The sequence below is a fragment of the Rana temporaria genome, chromosome 11 (assembly GCF_905171775.1).
Source record: "Rana temporaria chromosome 11, aRanTem1.1, whole genome shotgun sequence".
In the NCBI taxonomy this organism is placed as follows: Eukaryota; Metazoa; Chordata; class Amphibia; order Anura; family Ranidae; genus Rana; species Rana temporaria.
In genome coordinates, this window is record NC_053499.1 from 121,544,925 (window position 1) to 121,568,404 (window position 23,480).

Sequence of the window (23,480 nt, forward strand, 5' to 3'; positions counted from 1 at the left end):
AGAAGGCCCCATTGTTCCAGAGACCCTCCAGAAGAATAGGCTCATCTGACACCTGAAGTGGTACAAGCCTTATGTCAAGGAGCTGTCAGAGCCTGTACTCACCGAGACCGAGATGCTGAGGGCGGCTCACCTTTGCGACCTTGTGCAGACCACTCCCTGGAGTTGGGACAAAGGAGGGACGGCACAAGGAGGCACCGGTGCCGGGAGCTGGCAGGCAGACTTGGTGCAGCTGACAGAAGCAGGGCAGGTGCAGAAGACTGGAGACAAGCGTTGGTCAGGCAGGAACTGGTAGGTAAGTCTGGTAGGGTCCACAGGAGATGAAGGCAAATCCGAGTCACAGGCCGAGGGTCAAGGGCAGGAGAGTTCAGAGGGAGTCCATGAGAGCAAGCCAAGGTCAAGAGGCAGGAGACAACAGCAATCCAGGTAACATTAGCCAAAGGGTCAGAGGTTCCAGGTGAGAGGAGAGTCGTCAGGAATTCCGGGTCAAAACAGGCAGGTACGGCAACAGGTAAACACATAGGAGCTGAAGACAAACCAGCAACCTGTTCAGGGAAGGCTGCTGGTTTAAATAGGAGTGTCCGGCCTCTGATTGGCCCCAGGGTTGCCGCATACCTGCACGTGCGTGCTTCCACGCACACGGCGCGCTGCCGTACCGCGCATGCGCGGGAGCTCAATGGAGTCGGGAATGGAGCCCTGACAGGAGCAGAACATCAAGCTGGAGGAGGACCCAGGGCCCGAAGACGTTGGAGTGTCAGCCGCTGGTGTCCCCAGATGTTATTGCAATGTCAGAGATGAAGGTCTGCTCGAAGCTGTCAAAGACCTGCGGAGGGACCAGTTGGAGGACCGTCCCTGTAGCTTGGCATTGAAGGCCTTGGAGAACCAACGCCCTGACTTGCTCCTCACTGACTCCCCAAAGGAAACCCGTCTGCTACACAGAGAGTGGGGAATGGTTTCTGGTGCACCGAAGGGGCCCCTCTGATGATTCTGAAGAAAAATTGCAGCTATTCCGACCTGAAAAACATAGGGAGACAGTATTAACTGCCCTACCCGACAACTATGGCCACCTAAGGCCCAAGAGGACTTTTAACCTGGTGAGGGACCGGTTCTACTGGCTCTGCATGCGGGCTGAAGTTGAGGACTATTGCCACTCCTGCTTCAGATTTATCCAAAGAAAGACTTTGCCTCACCGAGCTAGCCCAACGGCCATCTTCAGAGTCAGGGACCCATGGAGCTTTGTGTGCATTGACATTCTGTTCTTGGAGCCTGATCTTAGCAGGCAGAGAAATATCCTGGTAGTGACTGACCATTACACTCGGTATGCCCTGGCGTTTTCCACAAGGGACCAACAAGCATCGGCCGTGGCCAAGATCTTCGTGGAGACATTCTTTGTCCACTAGGGTCTGTCCTAACGCATCCACTCTGATCAAGGGAGAGATTTTGAGATTAGTCTTATCAAGAGACTTTTAGTCCTGTTGGGCATCAGGAAGTCTAAAACCACCCCGTTTTATCCTCAAGGAGATCCTCAACCAGAGAGATTCAATCAAACCCTCCTGGATATGCTCGGAACTCTAAATTCAGAACAAAAGCAGCACTGGAGCAAGCATATAGTGGCTATTGTGCATGCTTATAACAACAACGCCAGGGCTCAAGTCCTGCGGGAACGCGTGGGAACGGAGTTCCTGCACTTTTTTCACAGCAGGAACTCAGTTCCCTTTGCAGAACTAGAGCAGCCGAGAGCAGCCGAGCCGCCCGAGCCAATCCTTCACTAAGCGGCGATGCCCAGCTCGAGTCACTGTCAGGGGCAGGGCGAACCTTAGTAATCCTTTATGTTACTGGCCGCTTCCTGTATATGGATTCATCGGGTAGTGTGTGGGTATTCCATCACTTCCTCTACGCAGTAATGTCTCCTGGGAGCATTTGTCGTTGTTCCCAGGAGACATTGCGGAGGAATTTAGAACTTGCTTCTTTCTAAATCCCGCGATAACTCGCGGCAGACCTCCTCAATGTCTCCTGGGAACAATGACAAAAGCTCCCAGGAGACATTGCGGCATCGAGGAAGTGACAGAATACCTGCACACTACCCTATGAATCCATATACAAGAAGCGGCCAGTAACATAAAGGATTACTAAGGTACAGTGGATCGGAAAAAAAACATGCGGTTTAGTAATTATGCATATGAGCGTATCATTTTTTTTTTCTTGGTGGGGGAGTGGATCTTGGGTGGGAGTTCCCACACTTTTTTCCCCAGGACATGACCCCTGAACAATGCCAATTAAAGGGGTTGTAAAGGTTTGTTTTTTATTTTCTAAATAGGTTCCTTTAAGCCAGTGCATTGTTGGTTCACTTACCTTTTCCTTCCATTTCCCTTCTAAATGTTTTTTTTCTTTGTTTTCTTTGTCTGAATTTCTCACTTGCTGTTACTCCTCAATAAGCTGTTCTAAATGACTTTCCACCGCTCGGATGATGGTAGAAAACTTACTGAGGAGAAACGGGAGAAATTCAAACAAAGAAAAAATAAAATTTAGAAGGGAAATTGAAGGAAAAGGTAAGTGAACCAACAACGCACTAGCTTAAAGGAACCAATTTAGAAAATAAAAGACGAACCTTTACAATCCCTTTAAGCCACAGGTTACTCTCCCTATAGTTTGATGTTCAGACGGTGGGCCCGGCTGCCAGTAGACTTTGACCTCAAGGTACGAGTGCAGGACCTACAGCCGGATGACAAGGTACTGCTGAGAAACCTGGGTGTCCATGGAAAGCACAAGTTGGCTGACCTCTGGAAGTCACAGCCCTATGTCATTTGCAAGCATCTGCCAGGATTCCCAGTATATCAAAGCTGGCCAGAGGGAAGCACAGGCCCGCTCCAATCAAGCAGCAGCAGAGGACCACAGGACTTGAAGTCTCATCCCAAAATGGCACCATTGATTTCTACAGGGGGCGGAGCTACTACTTTTGCTTTGCAAGAAGGGGGGCTAGCTAAAGACTTAAGCTTGTTGGTCTGAGGGGAGATCACCATGAGGCAGGAAGATGAACAGAGGTGTGAGGAGAGACTACAGGCATTCGCTAGAGAACCATCCAAAGACGGTTCCAGAGACCCTCCAGAGACAGTTGCAGATGGATGTACCTTCTGTACCACCTAATATCCCTATTTCTATGTGGAATATCTCTGAAATTATGTGCGATCTAACGTTAAAACCACTTGATCTTACTGGGTCTAACGAATATCTATTAGCCTGAATGATTTTTGCCAGAAAATTTGATAAGGGGGGGCCAACCCGTCCATATGTACCACCTAAAATCTCTATTTTTATGAGGAATATCTCGGAAATTATGTGAGATCTAACATTAAAACCACTTGATCTTACCGGATCTAACGAATATCTATTAGCCTGAATGATTTTCGGATAGAAAATGTGATAAGGGGGGGCCAACCCGTCGATATGTACCACCTAAAATCTCTATTTTTATGAGGAATATCGCAGAAATTATGTGAGATCTAACGTTAAAACCAGTTGATCTTACCGGATCTAACGAATATCTATTAGCCTGAATGATTTTTGTCCCAAAAAAATTATAAGGGGGGGCCAGCCCCCCTCATTAATCACTTGATAAGTCTCTAGTTATGTGAGATCTAACGTTAAAACCACTTGATCCAGAAAATTTGATAAGGGGGGGCCAACCCGTCCATATGTACACCCAATATCTGTATTTGTATGTGGAATATCTTGGAAATTATGTGATATCTAACGTTAAAACCAATATGCAAGAAAAGAGAGGATATGTGGCGCATGATCCAATAGAGCAAACACAATGGGCTGAGTTATATAGAAAAGTTTAATAATCAAACAATCCAAAGATAATGTCCATGAAAGTCCTGGATTATAATAATATAAATGGCTGTAAGGGACACTTGGCGGCAGCACCTAAAGCAGAAGCGAAGCTCTGAAAGATTAAAAGAAAAAGGGGACAAGATGCGCCAATCTAAGTGCAATAAGCCCAAATTTAATGAAGAATATAAATAAAATAAATGTACATGTGCAGTGCCTACTCACAAACAAAAGTAGATAGCAGACACAGAACCGGAATGGAGGGGTGCAGGTTTTCGGTGGTCAGATGCGTGCCTGGAGTCATTCGGTGGTATCAACTAACGGGTGTCCAAATCACGGGCAGCAGTAGGCTGATGGTATTCAATGTCCGGGGATAGAAACACCAGAAAGGCCACCGAGATCCGGCGTGCGCTTCACCGTGGAGCGCAGCGTCCCGCCGTCGCACCGGAAGTGACGTGGGAGTCCAGGCCAGCCAATGGGATTACGCGTTTCACAGCGTCAGCTGTTTCTTCAGAGTGACGTGGGAGTCCAGGCCAGCCAATGGGATTACGCGTTTCACAGCGTCAGCTGTTTCTTCAGATCCCGCCGTCACTTCCGGTGCGACGGCGGGACGCTGCGCTCCTCGGTGAAGCGCACGCCGAATCTCCGTGGCCTTTCTGTTGTTTCTATCCCCGGACATTGAATACCATCAGCCTACTGCTGCCCGTGATTTGGACACCCGTTAGTTGATACCACCGAATGACTCCAGGCACGCATCTGACCACCGAAAACCTGCACCCCTCCATTCCGGTTCTGTGTCTGCTATCTACTTTTGTTTGTGAGTAGGCACTGCACATGTACATTTATTTTATTTATATTCTTCATTAAATTTGGGCTTATTGCACTTAGATTGGCGCATCTTGTCCCCTTTTTCTTTGAACGTTAAAACCACTTGATCTTACCGGATCTAACGAATATCTATTAGCCTGAATGATTTTTGGCCCAAAAAATTGATAAGGGGGGGCCAGACCCCCCTCATTAATCACTTAATAAGTGCCTAATTCTGTGACATCTAACGTTAAAACCAGTTGATCTTACCGGATCTAACAAATATCTATTAGCCTGAATGATTTTCGGCCAGAAAATTTGATAATTTGTTCTCTATCTGGGTGCTGGTGTCAGTGTTCTCTATCTGGGTGTTGGTGTCAGTGTTCTCTATCTCTGTGCTGGTGTCAGTGTTCTCTATCTGGGTGCTGGTGTCAGTGCTCTGTATCTCTGTGCTGGTGTCAGTGCTCTGTATCTCGGTGCTGGTGTCAAAGAGCACTGACACCAGCACCAAGATACAGAGCACTGACACCAGCACCCAGATAGAGAACACTGACACCAGCACAGAGATAGAGAACACTGACACCAACACCCAGATAGAGGGACTGAAACCAGCACCCAGATAGAGAACACTGACACCAGCACCGAGATATAGGGACTGACACCAGCACCCAGATAGAGGGACTGACACCAGCACCCAGAAAGAGAACACTGACACCAGCACCCAGATAGAGGGACTGACACCAGCACCCAGTGTCAGTGTTCTCTATCTGGGTGCTGGTGTCAGTGTTCTCTATCTGGGTGCTGGTGTCAGTCCCTATATCTCGGTGCTGGTGTCAGTGTTCTCTATCTGGGTGCTGGTGTCAGTCCCTCTATCTGGGTGCTGGTGTCAGTGCTAGAGGGACTGACACCAACACCCAGATAGAGGGACTGACACCAACACCCAGATAGAGGGACTGACACCAACACCCAGAAAGAGGGACTGACACCAGCACCGAGATATAGGGACTGACACCAGCACTCAGATAGAGGGACTGACACCAACACCCAGAAAGAGAACACTGACACCAGCACCCAGATAGAGGGACTGACACCAGCACCCAGATAGAGGGACTGACACCAGCACCCAGATAGAGGGACTGACACCAGCACCCAGATAGAGGGACTGACACCAGCACCCAGATAGAGGGACTGACACCAACACCCATAAAGAGGGACTGACACCAGCACCCAGATAGAGGGACTGACACCAGCCCCCAGACAGAGAACACTGACACCAGCCCCCAGACAGAGAACACTGACACCAACACCCAGAAAGAGGGACTGACACCAGCACCCAGATAGAGGGACTGACACCAGCACCCAGAAAGAGGGACTGACACCAGCACCCAGATAGAGGGACTGACACCAGCACCCAGATAGAGGGACTGACACCAGCACCCAGACAGAGAACACTGACACCAGCACCCAGACAGAGAACACTGACACCAGCACCCAGACAGAGAACACTGACACCAGCACCCAGATAGAGGGACTGACACCAGCACCCAGATAGAGGGACTGACACCAGCACCGAGATATAGGGACTGACACCAGCACCCAGATAGAGGGACTGACACCAGCACCGAGATATAGGGACTGACACCAGCACCCAGATAGAGGGACTGACACCAACACCCAGAAAGAGAACACTGACACCAGCACCCAGATAGAGGGACTGACACCAACACCCAGAAAGAGGGACTGACACCAGCACCCAGATGGGAACCCTCAAAAATTCTTATAACACCCCCATAAAAACGTAATCAGAATTCAGGATCCATAACCTGTATCAGAATGTGACCTATCTTTACATATATGTAACTGTTTGGGTGGAAACAGCCCTAAATACAAGGGACTTGTTTCTCTCTGTGGAGGGATACAGAACCTCCTGGCCACATAAGCCGATGCTCTGCTCCTAGTCCCGGTGTATTGTCCTCAATGTTCCACTGTGGGGGAAGTTCCTTCACTGACTGCGCAGGCCCAAACTTCCCGACGGAAATCCCCGAACCTCGCCCGGCATTCAGGCTCATTCTTTAACATCCCTGTGGATTGGAGGATGTTAAAAAAAGAGCCAGGAGGCGGAGCGAGCGAAGCGAGCCGTCCGAGCGCAGCGAGGACGTGAGGCCGACTGGCCACTTACCTCACAATCCACGTCGCCCTGGATGCCGGCCGCCGTTCGGGGATTTCCGTCAGCAAGTTTGCACCTGCGCAGTGCTTGAAGGAACTTTCCCGATAGCTGGAACCAGCTCAGCGCATCAGTTTGCGCATGCGCTGGAACTTCCAGGACACCTGGAACCAGCACGGCAGATCACCGGCTACTGGAGCCCTGCCAGGACTCTTTACTGTTTACAGAGAGAGCTGTGAGTGAGTGGGCGGGAAGAGGAAGGAGCTGCACGGTGTGTGAGGGGAGGAGAGAAGCTGGCTGCACATTACCAAACTATTCATGTAAGTATTCATCTCACAGTATGTTGTCAAGTGTATTTATGTCTGTTTGTGTGTATCTGAGTGCATGTATCTATCTCAGTGTGTGTGTATATATATATGTGTGTGTATCTGAGTTCATGTATGTATGTATATATGTGTGTTTCTGAGTGCATGTATGTATCTCAGTGTGTGTGTGTGTATATATGTGTGTGTGTGTATCTGAGTGCATGTATGTATCTCAGTGTGTGTGTGTGTATATATGTGTGTGTATCTGAGTGCATGTATGTATCTCAGTGTGTGTGTGTGTATATATGTGTGTGTGTGTGTATCTGAGTGCATGTATGTATCTCAGTGTGTGTGTGTATATATGTGTGTGTATCTGAGTGCATGTATGTATCTCAGTGTGTGTGTGTATATATGTGTGTGTATCTGAGTGCATGTATGTATCTCAGTGTGTGTGTGTGTGTATATATATGTGTGTGTATCTGAGTGCATGTATGTATCTCAGTGTGTGTGTGTGTGTATATATGTGTGTGTATCTGAGTGCATGTATGTATCTCAGTGTGTGTGTATATATGTGTGTGTATCTGAGTGCATGTATGTATCTCAGTGTGTGTGTGTATATATGTGTGTGTATCTGAGTGCATGTATCTCAGTGTGTGCAGGGCCGGATTTGCTCTCCCTGCCGCCCCAAGGCCAGGTTCCGCAATGTTGCCCTCCCCCCCCCCCCCAAATCAACAAAGAATGGTAACCGGATGGCAGGGGCGGCACGGTTAGTTCAAATATTTTTTGTTTCTTTCTCTTTTTTTTTTTACTTTATTACTTTTTTTATGTTTATTTATTTGTAGCTTGTCGTTTACTTTTTGTATACTTGTTTTTTATATATATTATTTTTCTTATTCTTTACTTTTTAATTACTTTTTTATTTTATTAATTAAATTATTATTTCTTATTTTTTTTTTCACCAAACTTTATTGCTATCACACAGGAGAAACAATTCCCTGTGTAATAGCAATTGGAGGTGACAGGTTCTCTTTATTGACCCTGTCACCTCCAAAACAGGAGTCCTAGAACTGTGCTAGAACTCCTGTCACAGCTGAGATGGGAAGAGCACAGCTCACCCCTCTCACTGTGTACATCGGGGGGAGGCTCAGGAGACGGACTCGGCGGCTAGGGGGAGAACGGAGTCCCGAAGACAGAATCAGCAGAGAGAGGTATGTGAGGGGGGGGGGGGGGGGGTGGACGGCCGCACACATTTTACAAGTGATTTCGCAAACATCGCAACAATCACTTTTTAACGAGCGAGCGGATTTCCCCACACTACATTTAGCCCTGCTAGAAAGCAACTTACCACCCTTAACTGTATGTTCCGACCGTCGGGGGACTCCATGCCGCTGCTACCCCTCTGTGCCCTGCCGCCCCGAGGCCTGGCCTCGGTGGCCTTGTGGGAAATCCGGGCCTGAGTGTGTGTGTATCTGAGTGCATGTATGTATCTCAGTGTGTGTGTGTATATATGTGTGTGTATCTGAGTGCATGTATGTATCTCAGTGTGTGTGTGTATATATGTGTGTGTATCTGAGTGCATGTATGTATCTCAGTGTGTGTGGGTATATATGTGTGTGTATCTGAGTGCATGTATGTATCTCAGTGTGTGTGGGTATATATGTGTGTGTATCTGAGTGCATGTATGTATCGCAGTGTGTGTGTGTATATATGTGTGTGTATCTGAGTGCATGTATGTATCTCAGTGTGTGTGTACATATGTGTGTGTATGTAGATAATTGAGCACATGTACAGTATATATATAGTGTGTATGCATGTACCTGAGTGTGTATATAGGTATGTATGCATGTTTCTTAGTATATATATATCTTAGTGTTTCTTTACAGCATGTGTATATGCATGTATCTGAGTATTATATATATGTGCATGTACTGTATGTAATTGAGCATATGTATATATCTGAGTGTGTATGTATATATCTCAGTATCTGTATGTATTTGAGTGTTTATGCATGTTATTAACTGAACATATTTTTATATCTATGTAATTTACTATATACAATATATATGGAATAGTGTGTTAATTGTTTTTAGGTTTATGTTTATATGGGAAGAATTGTTATTTAAAGCGGAGCTCCACCCTAAAGTGGAACTTCCGCTTCTCGGATTCCTCTCCCCCTCTGGTGTCACATTTGGCACCTTTCAGGGGGGAGGGGGGGTGCAGATACCTGTCTAAGATATTTGCACCCACTTCTGGGAATACACACTGCGGGTAGTGCGTCAATTCCCGCCCCCCCCCCCCCCCCCATTGTGTTCTGGGAAACACACGGCTCCCAGAACACAGCGGGGACCAGTGAAAGACGCTTAGCGCTGATCGCGCATGCGCAGTAGGGAATCTGGAAGTGAAGCCGCAACGCTTCACTTCCTGATTCCCTCACCCATGTTGGCGGTGGGGGCAGCAGAGTAATGAGCGATCGCTCGTCTTCTGCTGCGGACGGCGTTGGACTCCAGGACAGGTAAGTGTCCTAATATTAAAAGTCAGCAGCTGCAGTATTTGTAGCTGCTGGCTTTTAATATTTTTTTTACAGTGGAGCTCCGCTTTAAGGTTAAGTTTATCTTTTGGGAAAAAATATTAAAATTAAAATTTTTTTGCAGGTAAAAAATTTGCAAATATTTTTTTTCTAAGAAATCTGTGAATAAAAGACACTGAGCCTTGTGGACGCACACTGTCATGGGGGGGTATTGGGGGTGGATGCTGAACATGTTACATTTTATGCCCTAAATACGGGTGTAACATGTAACTTGTTCAGAAGGGTGAACTCAGTCATTCATTTTAGTGACCAGGGGGTAGTAAAACCAGTGCTAGGGGAAGAGGGCTGTGCTGGGAGAAGGATTTGTGCTTAGAGGAAGGACTGGATGGAGAGGATTTGTGCTGGGGAGGGGGCATTTGTAGGGGAAGGGCTTGTGCTAGGAGGGGGATTTTGGGGGGAAGGATTTGTTCTAAGGTTGATTTTGGGTGGGTGGGAAAATATTTGTGCTGGGGGGGGGGGACTGGGAGGGGGTTGTACTAGAAGGTAGAATGTGGGGGAGCTACAGCTGCTGATTAGCATTTTCTGACAGGGTCTAGTGCTGCTGTCAGAATCCAATAGGGAGATTCCTCCATCTACAGGACTTCATTTGCTTGGATCGAGTTAATTTCTTTTTTGTTCATCCCACTGGCTGAATAAAAAGTAACTGGCCCGGATTCAGGTAGATTTGCCCCTTTGTTACGGAGGAGCAGGGCCGCAAATTTCCTGCGCTACCCGCGATTCACGGAGCAGTAGCTCCGTAAATTGCGTGTGCGCTGTGTAAACTTGCCCTGCGCAAGGGCGCCTAATGTAAATGATCCCGTAGGGGGCGGGAATCATTTAAATTAGGCGCGCTCCCGTGCCGAGCGTAGAGCGCATGCTCCGTCGGGAAACTTTCCCGACGTGCATTGCGGCAAATGACGTCGCAAGGACGTCATTTGCTTCAAAGTGAACGTGAATGGCATCCAGCGCCATTCACGAATCACTTACGCAAATTACGTAAAATTCAAACGCCGCGACGCGGGAACGACGGGTATACTTTAGCATTGGCTGCCCCTGCTATTAGAAGGGGCAGCCTTATGCTAAACACGCCGTACGGAAACAACGTAAATTGCGTACGCAGGGCTCGCGTAACGTTGTGAATCGGCGTTAGTATGCAATTTGCATACTATACGCTGACCACAATGGGAACGCCCCCTAGCGGCCAACGCAAGAATGCAGCCTAAGATATGAAGGCATAAGGAGACTTATGCCACGCATATCTTAGGCTGTAGTCGGCGTAACGAGCTCTCTGAATCAGGAGAACTCGTTTCGCCGGGGCAAGTAAGCAATTGCGTTGCGTAACTATGGTTACGCAGACGCAATTGCTTCTTGAATCCGGGCCACTGTGTATGGTCAGCTTAACAGACTCCTGCACTATTCACACTATTGTACATTACATACTTCTGACAAAATCGATCATTGTCTCCACAGTTGCTGGTTGCTAATCAGTCCCTGGCTTTTTTAACAACGGTCTTCTTTAAAGCGGAGCTCCACCCTAAAGTGGAACTCGCGCTGATCGGAACCCGCCCCCCCCCTCCGGTGTCACATTTGACACCTTTCAGGGGGGAGGGGGGTGCAGATACCTGTCTAAAGACAGGTATTTGCACCCACTTCCGGCCACACGCTACGGGCAAAAGACGGGTTTTTCTGACTTCCCGTCTGTCGCCCGTTGTGTGCTGGGAACACTCGGCTCCCAGCACACAGCGTGTGAGCCAATCGGCGGGCGCAGCGCGACTCGCGCATGCGCCGTAGGGAACCGGGTAGTGAAGCCGGAGCGCTTCACTTCCTGGTTCCCTCACTGTGGATGGAGGGGGGAGCAGCAGAGAGACGAGCGATCGCTCGTCCTCTGCTGCGATCGGCGCTGGACTCCAGGACAGGTAAGTGTCCTAATATGAAAAGTCAGCAGCTGCAGTAATTGTAGCTGCTGGCTTTTAATATTTTTTTATTATCCGCTTTAAGGTAGGCTCAGACAGAGTTAGCTGTCTGTTTATTTTCAGTGCACATAAAATTATATGTAATGGTAGCGTTTCATTTTTTTAAAATAATAGTGCTGATGGGAATGCATATCTGTGAGACTACTTCTTGTGGCACAGCAATCAAAGCCTCTTTTATGAGTTCACGAAGGTTTGATTTATTAAACCATACTCCATTCACTGTTCTCTGTAATAGGGCCAGCACCCAGTGTTCACCGTGATGTGCTGTGCATGCCACATTACTGCTCAAGTTTGGGTGCCCAAAGGTGCCCCAGGTCTTGTATAGTTCTAGCAACACCCCTGTATTATACCCATGCCCACCAACCCCATAAGGTAAGCAATACTCCACTCCTGGGCTGATTTAACCTAACATTTAAACAGGCTGTTTTGCAAAGTATTCATTGATTTTTTTTTTTTTAAGAATTGTCCATCTCCCTGCCCTGCGTAAGGGCGCCTAATGTAAATGATCCCGTAGGGGGCGGGAATCATTTAAATTAGGCGCGCTCCCGCTCCAAGGTCTTTAACAATCCTATAGTCTAGTGTATACTAAAAAAAAAAACAAAAAAAAATGATGTGCGCCAGTAAAGTGTTCGGGTTTGGCTTGAAGAAAAGGTGTCAATCCTAGTTGGCACACTGGCACATAACTGAGCTGCCCTAAGTGTGGCACTGATGATCAGGAGGAAGGGAGTGGGGGGATGGGGCAGAGGTGGATATAAAGACCAATGGCTGAGGGATGCTGGAGGAGCAGGGGTGGGGGCTGGCTCTCTCTGATGATGGTGGTAGCTGGCTGCAGAAGGAGGTTGTGGCATGACACCTCTTCTCTCCTACCTCCCATCGGCTTCATACAGCCCTGGTGAGGCTTCCTCCCCGCGAGGGGCCCTCCTCCCCTCTGCTTAGCAGATGCCGTGCGCGGCCTCCGGGTGTGCGGGGATTGCGTCCCCAGAGTAGCGGGAATCACTCACTGTATTAACATTTTGCTGCTGGAATGAGTCTCCTCACCTTCTTCTCCCCCGGACAACACAGTACTGGTCCCGCCTCCTCCCCAGGACACATACAGAGCCACGGCCCTGTCCTCTCTCCAGTCTCCACTGCCTGGCAATAGAGCTCACAGGCAGCAGCAACAATAACCCTCTGATCGTTGGTGCGCAGCGCTGCCGCAGCGGCATTGTTTCCAGCAGAGTCGGCTTTTCAATTAGGCGAGGCCCCTGTCATCGCGGGGCCTTAGGCAATCGCCTAACATGCCTAATTAGAGAGCCGCCTCTGTCCTTTGAACTTGTATCTGGCTTTGGGTATCTGGAGTAGGTTTTGATTGGTGGTTCGCAGAATGCGATTGGGGTTATGGGCTTTTATTTTTTTGCATAGATATTGGGGGGCGTTACCTTGAATACACTTATGTATTAGGCAGAGTGCCTTGAAAGTGATTCTGTCTTTTACTGGCAACCAATAAAGGGATCTCAGCGAAGGTCAGATTGATTCCTATGTTTTTTTCCAGTCACAAGTCGAGCGGCTGTATTTTGAACGACTTGCAGACGAGTGATTATGTATTGGTATTTGGGGAGTCCTAGATAGAGGGCATTTGCATAGTCAAGTCTGGAATTGATGATTGTTCCCACCACGACTGCAATGTCCTCTTTCGGGATAAAGGGGGTGAGTCTGCGTAGTAGGCGCAGCAGATGGTACGATCCGCTGACTACTGACCCTATTTGTGCATCCATTGTCATGTAGGAGTCGAAAATGACTCAGAGACTTTTGACTTTGGTGCTAGGGGTGAGGATTTTACCCAGAATGGGCGGGGGAGTCCATGTTGACGCGGGGTGATTTTTCCGGTTAGCGTGAAACAGGAGAAGTTCTGTCTTCGAACCGTTGAGTTTAAGATAACTGTTTGTCATCCAGCTATCTATTAGAGTAAGGCCTAGTACACACAAGAGGATTTATCCGCGGATACGGTCCAACGGACCGTTTCCGCGGATAAATCCTCTCGAGGATTTCCACGGATTTGGATCCGATGGAGTGTACTCACCATAGGATCGAAATCCGCGCCGAAATCCCCTCGCGATGACGTGTCGCGACGTCGCCGCGATGATGACGCGGCGACGTGCGCGACGCTGTCATAAAAGGAATTCCACGCATGCGTCGAATCATTACGACGCATGCGGGGGATCCATTCGGACGGATTGATCCGGTGAGTCTGTACAGACCAGCGGATCAATCCGTTGGGATGGATTCAAGCGGATAGTTTTGAAAGCATGTCTTCAAATTTTTATCCGCTTAAAATCCATCCCAGGGGGATAAAAATCCGCGGAAACAGATCCGCTGGATTGTACACACCAGGGGATCTATCCGCTGGAGCCGGTCCGCGGATCAATTCCAGCGGATGGATCCTCTCGTGTGTACGGGGCCTAAGGGATTTATCTAGTCCAAGAGAATGATCCTTTTTGTTGCAGATGCGGAAATACAGTTGTGTGTCGTCTGCATAGGAGTGGTAAAGTAACTTCTGGTTACTGATGATTTCAAAGAGAGGGCGGAGATAGATATTAAACAATACGGGCGACAAGGGAGATCCCTGAGGGACTCCGCATGATACCGTACGTTTTTCAGAAGTGAAAGACCCCAGTTTCACTATTTGTGATCGGTTTTCCAAGAAGGAGGAGAACCAGGGTAAAACACCTTCAGCGACTCCGGCTACTTCAGCTAGCCTGGCCAGTAGTAGTCAGTGGTCTACAGTGTCAAAAGCCGCGCTTAGGTCCAGCAGTATCAGGAGACTAGATTCTCCTTCGTCTGCGGCCTCTAGAACGTCATCCCATATTTTGAGCAGCGCCGTTTCTGTTCCGTGACCCGGACGGAAGCCTGATTGAAACGGGTCGAGTAATTTATGGGTGTCTAAATGAAGTTGCAGCTGTTGTACAACTACTTTCTCCATTACCTTGGAGAAAACATTTAGACCTGTTATGGGCTTCCAGTTGTTTGGGTCTTTGGGGCCAAGGGTGTTTTTTTTTTTTAGAATTGGTTTTATTGTACCTTGTTTCAGCAAGGTGGGCACCATGCCCTCCTTGAATGATTGGTTTATGAGCTGCGTGATAGCTGGTGCCAGTATATCGGCACTTTCTTACAGCAGTTTAGTGGGGATGATATCATTGGGTGCTATGCTATTACGCAGAGTCCCGATGATATTTTTAGTGGCATCGATGGAAATGGGTTTTAGAGTGAATATTGGTGATTGCGGCGGATTTAAGTGGGTATTTGATTTGTGATTTGGGGGGGAGTTGGTGACGGTTCCATTTTGCTGAATACTTTCACATATTTTTTCAATTTTATTAATGAAATAATCCGATAATTGCAAAATTCTTGTGAATCAGAATTATCTTGTAAATGGTGAGGTTTTTATCTGAAGAGCACCTTTTCCACGCAGCTTCTGCTCTTCTCCGCTCTTGCTTTAGCAACGTCAGCTGGTCATTAAACCAGCTGGAGTTGTTTTTCCGGATGCAAGTTTTGCGTTTTGGTGCTACTAAGTCAGCTGACTGTAGTAGCGCCTTGTTGATGGCGTCAAGTGTTTCTGTGGCTGTTTGTTTTTGTTGGGTTGTTTTAATTTTGTTCTCTAGAGTTTTGAAGAGTTCCGAGTGGAGCTTCTTCTGAGATCTAGTTCAGTGAGTTGTCACCGGTTTTCTCGTTTTTTTTTGGGCTGGCGTTTTTGGTGATTGTGAATTTAATGGCATTATGATCGGTCCATGGTTGCGGCTCATTTTCCAGGACGTCAATTTCCAAATCTTGTTTGAAAATGAGATTGAGCGTATGGCCTGAGGCATGAGTGGGGCCTTGTATTAGTTGCTGCAGACCTAATCCTTCCAGATGGTCGATGCAGGCGTCGGCGACGAGGCCAGCGAGGAGTTGGCGCAGAGGTTGACAGATAATTTCTGTCAACGACGTGAGAAGGTGCGTTTTTGGGCTTGGTGGTCTATAGCAAAGTAGCATATGGACCGTATCTTGGGGATTTGTTTGCAGCTGCAGAGTGAGGGTTTCCATGAATGGAAGCAAGTTTTGAAGGACTGGTTTGGTGATCGAGAGGTGAGTCTTGTGGATCACCGCCAGGCCCCCCCTCTTTGCCCCACTTTGTTTTGCATAGTTTGCTGGCACCAATTCTGTTAGAATGGTGTTGCAGTCAGCTGTGAGCCAGCTTTCTGTGATGAAGAGGCAGTCTAGATCGTGTTGAAGGACGAAATCATAGACAAGATGTCAGTGTTTTACTGCCGATCTTGTGTTGACCAAAGCGCATATTATACGTACCCCTGTGTTAAACTATGGGAGTCCTGGTTGTTTGTGCTGTGTCTGCAGCAGCCGAGAGCTGGGAGGACCCTGCCTGGCTGCACTATCCCTGGGGAGAGCCGACTCGTTTAAGAGCGTCCTGCTCTCACTGTCCCTGGGGTGAGCAGACTAAGGTGAGAGCGTCTGCTGCACCGCTGAATCTATATATCAAGAGTTCTGACTTTACTAGCTGCAAGCTTGTTCTGGGTCAGTGATTGATAAAAATAATGAAAACTCCTGGCTTAACTCCTGTTTAAAACTCCTGGTTTTTAACTCAACCACTTTTGTTCAAAGAATCTACTTCTGTTCAGAAAATCCACAAGTGAGCCACCATCAGCTGGGAGCCACCCTTTCCATCTCCATTTACTTCTATCACTACTAACTGGTCTGTCACCATCATGCACATTCTCTCCTGTTCACTGCCCCTCCTCCAGTCTCACTGCCCCTCCTCCAGTCTCACTACCTCCCTCCTGTCCCACAGCCATACACTCCTCTCCTGCAAATACTACCCACCGCCATACACTCCTCTCCTGTACATACTACCCACCACCATACACTCTGCACTCCTCTCCTGCACATACCCACTGCAATACACTCCACACTCCTCTCCTGCACATACTATCCACCACCATATACTCCGCAGTTCTCTCCAGCATATACCACCCACTGCCATACACTCCTCTCCTGTACGTACTGCCCACCACCATACACTCCACACTCCTCTCCTGCACATACTACCCACCAACATACACTCCACACTCCTCTCCTGCACATACTACCCACCACCATACACTCTGCACAGCTCTCCTGCACATACTACCCACCACCATACACTCCGCACTCCTCTCCTGCACATACTACCCACCGCCATACACTCCGCACTTCTCTCCTGTACATACTACCCACCACCATACACTCTGCACACCTCTCCTGCACATACTACCCACCGCCATACACTCCGCACTTCTCTCCTGTACATACTACCCACCACCATACACTCTGCACACCTCTCCTGTACATACTACCCACCACCATACACTCTGCACTCCTCTCCTGCACATACCCACTGCAATACACTCCACACTCCTCTCCTGTACATACTACCCACCACCATACACTCTGCACTCCTCTCCTGCACATACCCACTGCAATACACTCCACACTCCTCTACTGTACATACTACCCACCACCATACACTCCACACTCCTCTCCTGCACATACTACCCACCACCATATACTCCGCAGTTCTCTCCAGCATATACCACCCACTGCCATACACTCCTCTCCTGTACGTACTGCCCACCACCATACAGTCCACACTCCTCTCCTGCACATACTACCCACCAACATACACTCCACACTCCTCTCCTGCACATACTACCCACCACCATACACTCTGCACAGCTCTCCTGCACATACTACCCACCACCATACACTCCGCACTCCTCTCCTGCACATACTACCCACCGCCATACACTCCGCACTTCTCTCCTGTACATACTACCCACCACCATACACTCTGCACACCTCTCCTGTACATACTACCCACCACCATAAACTCCGCACTTCTCTCCTGTACATTCTACCCACCACCATACACTCTGCACACCTCTCCTGTACATACTACTCACCACCATACACTCCGCACTTCTCTCCTGTACATACTACCCTCCACAATACACGCTACACCCCTGGCGTAGTACTCACCACCATACACTCCGCACTCCTTTCCTGCAAATACTACCCACCAGCATACACTCCACACCTCTCTCCTGCACATACTACTCACCACCATACACTCCACACCCCTCTCCTGTACATACTACTCACCACCATACACTCTGCACTTCTCTCCTGCAAATACTACCCAGTGCCATATACTCTGCAGTCCTCTCCTGCATATACCACCCACTGCCATACACTCCTCTCCTGTACATACTACCCACCGCCATACACTCCACACCCCTCTCCTGTACATACTACTCACCACCATCCACTCCGCACTTCTCTCCTGCAAATACTTCCCACTGCCATACACTCCACACTTCTCTCCTGCAAATACTACCCACCGCCATACACTCCACACCCCTCTCCTGTACATACTACCCACCACCATACACTCCACACCCCTCTCCTGTACATACTGCTCACCGCCATACACTCCGCACTTCTTTCCTGCATATACCACCCACTGCCATACACTCAGCACTCCTCTCCTGTACATTCTACCCACTGCCAAACACTCAGCACTCCTCTCCTGTACATACTACCCACTGCCATACACTCCTCTACTGTACATACTACCCACCGCTGTACATTCCGCTCTATACAGTCACAATTTAACATTACTCTGATGTAAGGAGCTGCTAATGGGGACACTCTGATTTAAGGGGGCTGCTGATTGGGACACTCTGATGTAAGGAGGCTGCTGATGGGGACACTCTGATGTAAGGGGGCTGCTGATGGGGACACTCTGATGTAAGGGGGCTGCTGATGGGGACACTGATGTAAGGGGGCTGCTGATGGGGACACTGATGTAAGGGGGCTGCTGATGGGGACACTCTGATGTAAGGGGGCTGCTGATGGGGCACTCTGATGTAAGGGGGCTGCTGATGGGGACACTCTGATGTAAGGGGGCTGCTGATGGGGACACTCTGATGTAAGGAACTGCTGATGGGGACACTCTGATGTAAGGGGGCTGCTGATGGGGACACTCTGATGTAAGGAACTGCTGATGGGGCACTCTAATGTAAGGGGGCTGCTGATGGGGACACTCAAACTTTAAGTGGGCCGCTCTGGATGAAGTCCAGGGCCAATTTTTTGTTCCAGTCCAGCCCTGTGCATGTGTGAGGCAGTGTGATGGTGAGCAAAACCATAACTAAAATCATACAAAAAGGTATCAATGAAGTTGTTTGATGTGAATCAATCACTAAGACAATGACATATAGTCATAAAATCATAATAAATGGAATACATTGTCATTTCATTTGTGTCAATAATATATTGGCTCAGGTTGGCGGCAGCGCAGGCGCACATATATTTTATTCAGTAAGTGAGTGCAATTATAATAATAATATATTTAATTCTATAAAATTAATTTTACATTACAATACCTTTTTTTTAGTTTTTAATGGTTTATGTCTTGTCTTATGCCTCGTACACACGACCAGTTTTCCCGTCGGGAAAACTTCCATGACAGCTTTTGGCCGTGAAAACTGCCCGTGTGTATGCTCCATGGCAGTTTTCCTGACGGGAAAACTGCTGGGAATCGCAGCAGGAAAAAAAGAGAGCTGGTTCTCTTTTTTTTCCCACCAGGATTCAAAGCGGTTTTTAACCCGGCAGTTTTCTTATGGCAAACACTGCGATGGACACACGGCCGTGATTCCCGGCCAGAGCTCTCACCGCAGTTTTCCAGACGGGAAAACCTCTGGTGTGTACAGGGGGAAAGTTACTGAGCAGGTTCTCGGTTTTTTCACCCTTTTTACCTCTGGGAATCCCGGTTGTGTGTACAGGGCTTTAGTGATCTTTTCACAAATACGGTGTAATTTTTTTTAAATAGCAGATAAAAATAAACATCTTTCTTCATTTTCTGACTGCTTGAATACATTTTTTGATGAAAAGTTGAAAACCACGGACACTTGGGTACTAATCGTGATGCATCGCGGAATGGAATCGAATTGTGGACAGGATAATCGTAATCGAATTGAATCGTGAGACCAGTGAAGATGCGCACTCCTAATAGAAGAAGCCATAGAGCCCCTTCCAGCCTTGCAAATGTGGCCTGTGCATCCAAGTGGTAATGACCTCCGGTCATGAAAGGATTAAATAAAAGAGGAAGCAATTCAAATGTAAATATACCAAATTTTTATTGGGTGTTCTATGAAAGTATAATTATGGACCTAAATACATTTTTTTCCTTTTCCAACTATATATACTCTGATTAAACCAAGAGTCCTTTAGTAAAATCAATTGGCCAGAAGTGAAGATCTAGTGATCGTCTCGCCCATTCGCTGACACACTTTTGACCAAGAGATTCCAAGCCTGCCCACCACGGCAAGGTAGACTCTTCTAGGGCAGGACCTACACTAACTACACTATCTACCCTACTGGATGCTAGTCATCCTTTTTCTAATGTTGGGTGTATGTTTGTAGTACGGCCTCATCCTATAATCTGTGTGTGCGATCTACTCTCTCCTAATTTGGTTGTGTGTGCGTGTGCATCTGTCTAAAGCATGGAGCGGTCAGTTTATGTACATCTGGACGTCCTCTGTTTGTGTAAGTGCCCTGCTGTCACCCAGTCCTCTGCCCTGCTGTCACCCAGTCCTCTGCCCTGCTGTCACCCACTCCTCTGCCCTGCTGTCACCCAGTCCTCTGCCCTGCTGTCACCCAGTCCTCTCCTCCGCCCTGCTGTCACCCAGTCCTCTGCCCTGCTGTCACCCAGTCCTCTGCCCTGCTGTCACCCAGTCCTCTCCTCTGCCGTCACCCAGTCCTCTGCCCTGCTGTCACCCAGTCCTCTGCCCTGCTGTCACCCACTCCTCTGCCCTGCTGTCACCCAGTCCTCAGCCATGCTGTCACCCAGTCCTCTCCTCTGCCCTGCTGTCACCCAGTCCTCTGCCCTGCTGTCACCCAGTCCTCTGCCCTGCTGTCACACAGTCCTTTGCCTTGCTGTCACACAGTCCTCCGCCATACTGTCACCCAGCCCTCTGCTGTCATCCTGTCCCCTGCTGTCACCCAGTTCTCTCTAAAACGTCCTCTGTTTGTGTAAGTGCCCTGCTGTCACACAGTCCTCTGCTCTGCTGTCACCCAGTCCTCTGTCCTGCTGTCACCCAGTCCTCTCCTCTGCCCTGCTGTCACCCAGTCCTCTGCCCTGCTGTCACCCAGTCCTCTGCCCTGCTGTCACCCAGTCCTCTGCCCTGCTGTCCCACCGGGATTCAAGGCGGTTTTTAACCCGGCAGTTTTCTTATGGCAAACACTGCGATGGACACACGGCCGTGATTCCCGGCCAGAGCTCTCACCGCAGTTTGTGTACAGGGGGAAAGTTACTGAGCAGGTTCTCGGTTTTTTCCCCCTTTTTACCTCTGGGAATCCCGGTTGTGTGTACAGGGCTTTAGTGATCTTTTCACAAATACGGTGTCATTTTTTTAAAATAGCAGATAAAAATAAACATCTTTCTTCATTTTCTGACTGCTTGAATACATTTTTTGATGAAAAGTTGAAAACCACGGGCACTTGGGTACTAATCGTGATGCATCGCGGAATGGAATCGAATTGTGGACGGATAATCGTAACTGAATTGAATCGTGAGACCAGTGAAGATGCGCACTCCTAATAGAAGAAGCCATAGAGCCCCTTCCAGCCTTGCAAATGTGGCCTGTGCATCCAAGTGGTAATGACCTCCGGTCATGAAAGGATTAAATAAAAGAGGAAGCAATTCAAATGTAAATATACCAAATTTTTATTGGGTGTTCTATGAAAGTATAATTATGGACCTAAACACATTTTTTTCCTTTTCCAACTATATATACTCTGATTAAACCAAGAGTCCTTTAGTAAAATCAATTGGCCAGAAGTGAAGATCTAGTGATCGTCTCGCCCATTCGCTGACACACTTTTGACCAAGAGATTCCAAGCCTGCCCACCACGGCAAGGTAGACTCTTCTAGGGCAGGACCTACACTAAGCTACCCTACTGGATGCTAGTCATCCTTTTTCTAATGTTGGGTGTATGTTTGTAGTACGGCCTCATCCTATAATCTGTGTGTGCGATCTACTCTCTCCTAATTTGGTTGTGTGTGCGTGTGCATCTGTCTAAAGCATGGAGCGGTCAGTTTATGTACATCTGGACATCCTCTGTATGTGTAAGTGCCCTGCTGTCACCCAGTCCTCTGCCCTGCTGTCACCCAGTCCTCTGCCCTGCTGTCACCCAGTCCTCTGCCCTGCTGTCACCCAGTCCTCCGCCCTGCTGTCACCCAGTCCTCCGCCCTGCTGTCACCCAGTCCTCTGCCCTGCTGTCACCCAGTCCTCTCCTCTGCCGTCACCCAGTCCTCTGCCCTGCTGTCACCCACTCCTCTGCCCTGCTGTCACCCAGTCCTCAGCCATGCTGTCACCCAGTCCTCAGCCATGCTGTCACCCAGTCCTCTCCTCTGCCCTGCTGTCACCCAGTCCTCTGCCCTGCTGTCACCCCTGCCCTGCCCTGCTGTCACACAGTCCTTTGCCTTGCTGTCACACAGTCCTCCGCCATACTGTCACCCAGCCCTCTGCTGTCATCCTGTCCCCTGCTGTCACCCAGTTCTCTCTTTATTTTTTTTGGGGGGGGGGCGCAAGTAGCTGGTCTCGCCTAGGGCGCAAAAAAGTCTAGCACCGGCCCTGATCCAGAGTCGTGCTGATCCTTTAGAAGAGATGGGTCTTCAGTTTTTTCCTAAAAGCCTGATGGTTTTCTTCCATGCGAATGGTCGTGGTAGAGCATTCCAAAGCCGAGGTCCTTGGACTGAAAATCTACGTTCTCCCTTGAATTTGTAGCGGGCTGTGGGGATTTCGAGAAGGTTTTGGTTAGTTGATCGGAGCACCCGATTGGTGACGTAGGGTTTGATTTTCTCGTTTAAGTATTGCGGAGCGATTCCTTGTGCGCATTTGGGAGTGAGGCAGAGTGTCTTGAATGTGATCCGATCCTTTACGGCTAGCCAGTGGAGGGACCTCAAGACCGGGGCGATAGATTCCCATGTTTTTTTACCTGTTACCAGTCTGGCTGCCATGTTCTGGATAACTTGTAGACGCGAAATCTGGTATTTGGGTAGTCCTAAGTAGAGGGAGTTTGCGTAGTCGAGTCGGGAATTGATGATTGTACCAACCACTACTGCTTTATCCTCTTCCGGGATGAAGGGGATGAATCTACGTAGCATGCGGAGAAGGTGGCCAAACTAATCTTGCCTTCTGGTAAAAAAAAAACCCGGTCCTCCCGATTTGAGGATGAAGGAATCACATGCTCTGTCCCATACCTCCCAACTTTTCAAAATGCAACCGCGGGACATTCATTCAATTTATTTTTCCATGCCATTAAAGTTGCTGAGGGGGGGATGGGTTTTCAGTTCAACCGTCCCCACACCCCCCCCCCCCTGTTTTTACCTGGGCACGTAGCCAAACTCATCTTGCCTTCGGTCAAAAATTTTGGTCCTCCCGATTTGAGGATGAAGGAATCGCATGCTCCTACCCCCTTACTGTGCTCTCCTAACCCCCTGTTCTGTGACCTCCTAAAAAATGGTATTGGTGCATCCCTAACTGAATGTAAACAAAAGAATTGCCAGCAATAAAATTTGAAGATATATCAGCATAGGGTTCCCCCCAATCCATACTATGCCCACCAGGTCTGGTATGGATTCGAAGGAGAACCTCACGCCAAAATGTAAAAAATAATTATGTGGTTTCCACCAAAATGAATACCAGAGATTTATCAAAGCATGCAACCTGGCAGGCTAGGAAAGGGAGGGGCGAGCGAGCGCCCAG

The 23,480-nt window shown here is 48.5% G+C and overlaps 1 protein-coding gene across 1 annotated transcript in view; it reads right to left on the reverse strand.

Annotated features, from left to right (window-relative positions):
• Window positions 1–751: 751 nt before the first annotated feature.
• LOC120916824 overlaps window positions 752–23,480 on the reverse strand; it is a 28,138-nt gene continuing 5,409 nt past the window's right edge. The window contains exons 4-5 of the mRNA XM_040327766.1: window positions 1,188–1,419; window positions 752–928 (exon numbers count right to left, since the gene is read on the reverse strand). Coding sequence (XP_040183700.1) covers window positions 752–928; window positions 1,188–1,419 — 409 coding nt within the window. The remainder of the gene's footprint in view (window positions 929–1,187; window positions 1,420–23,480) is intronic.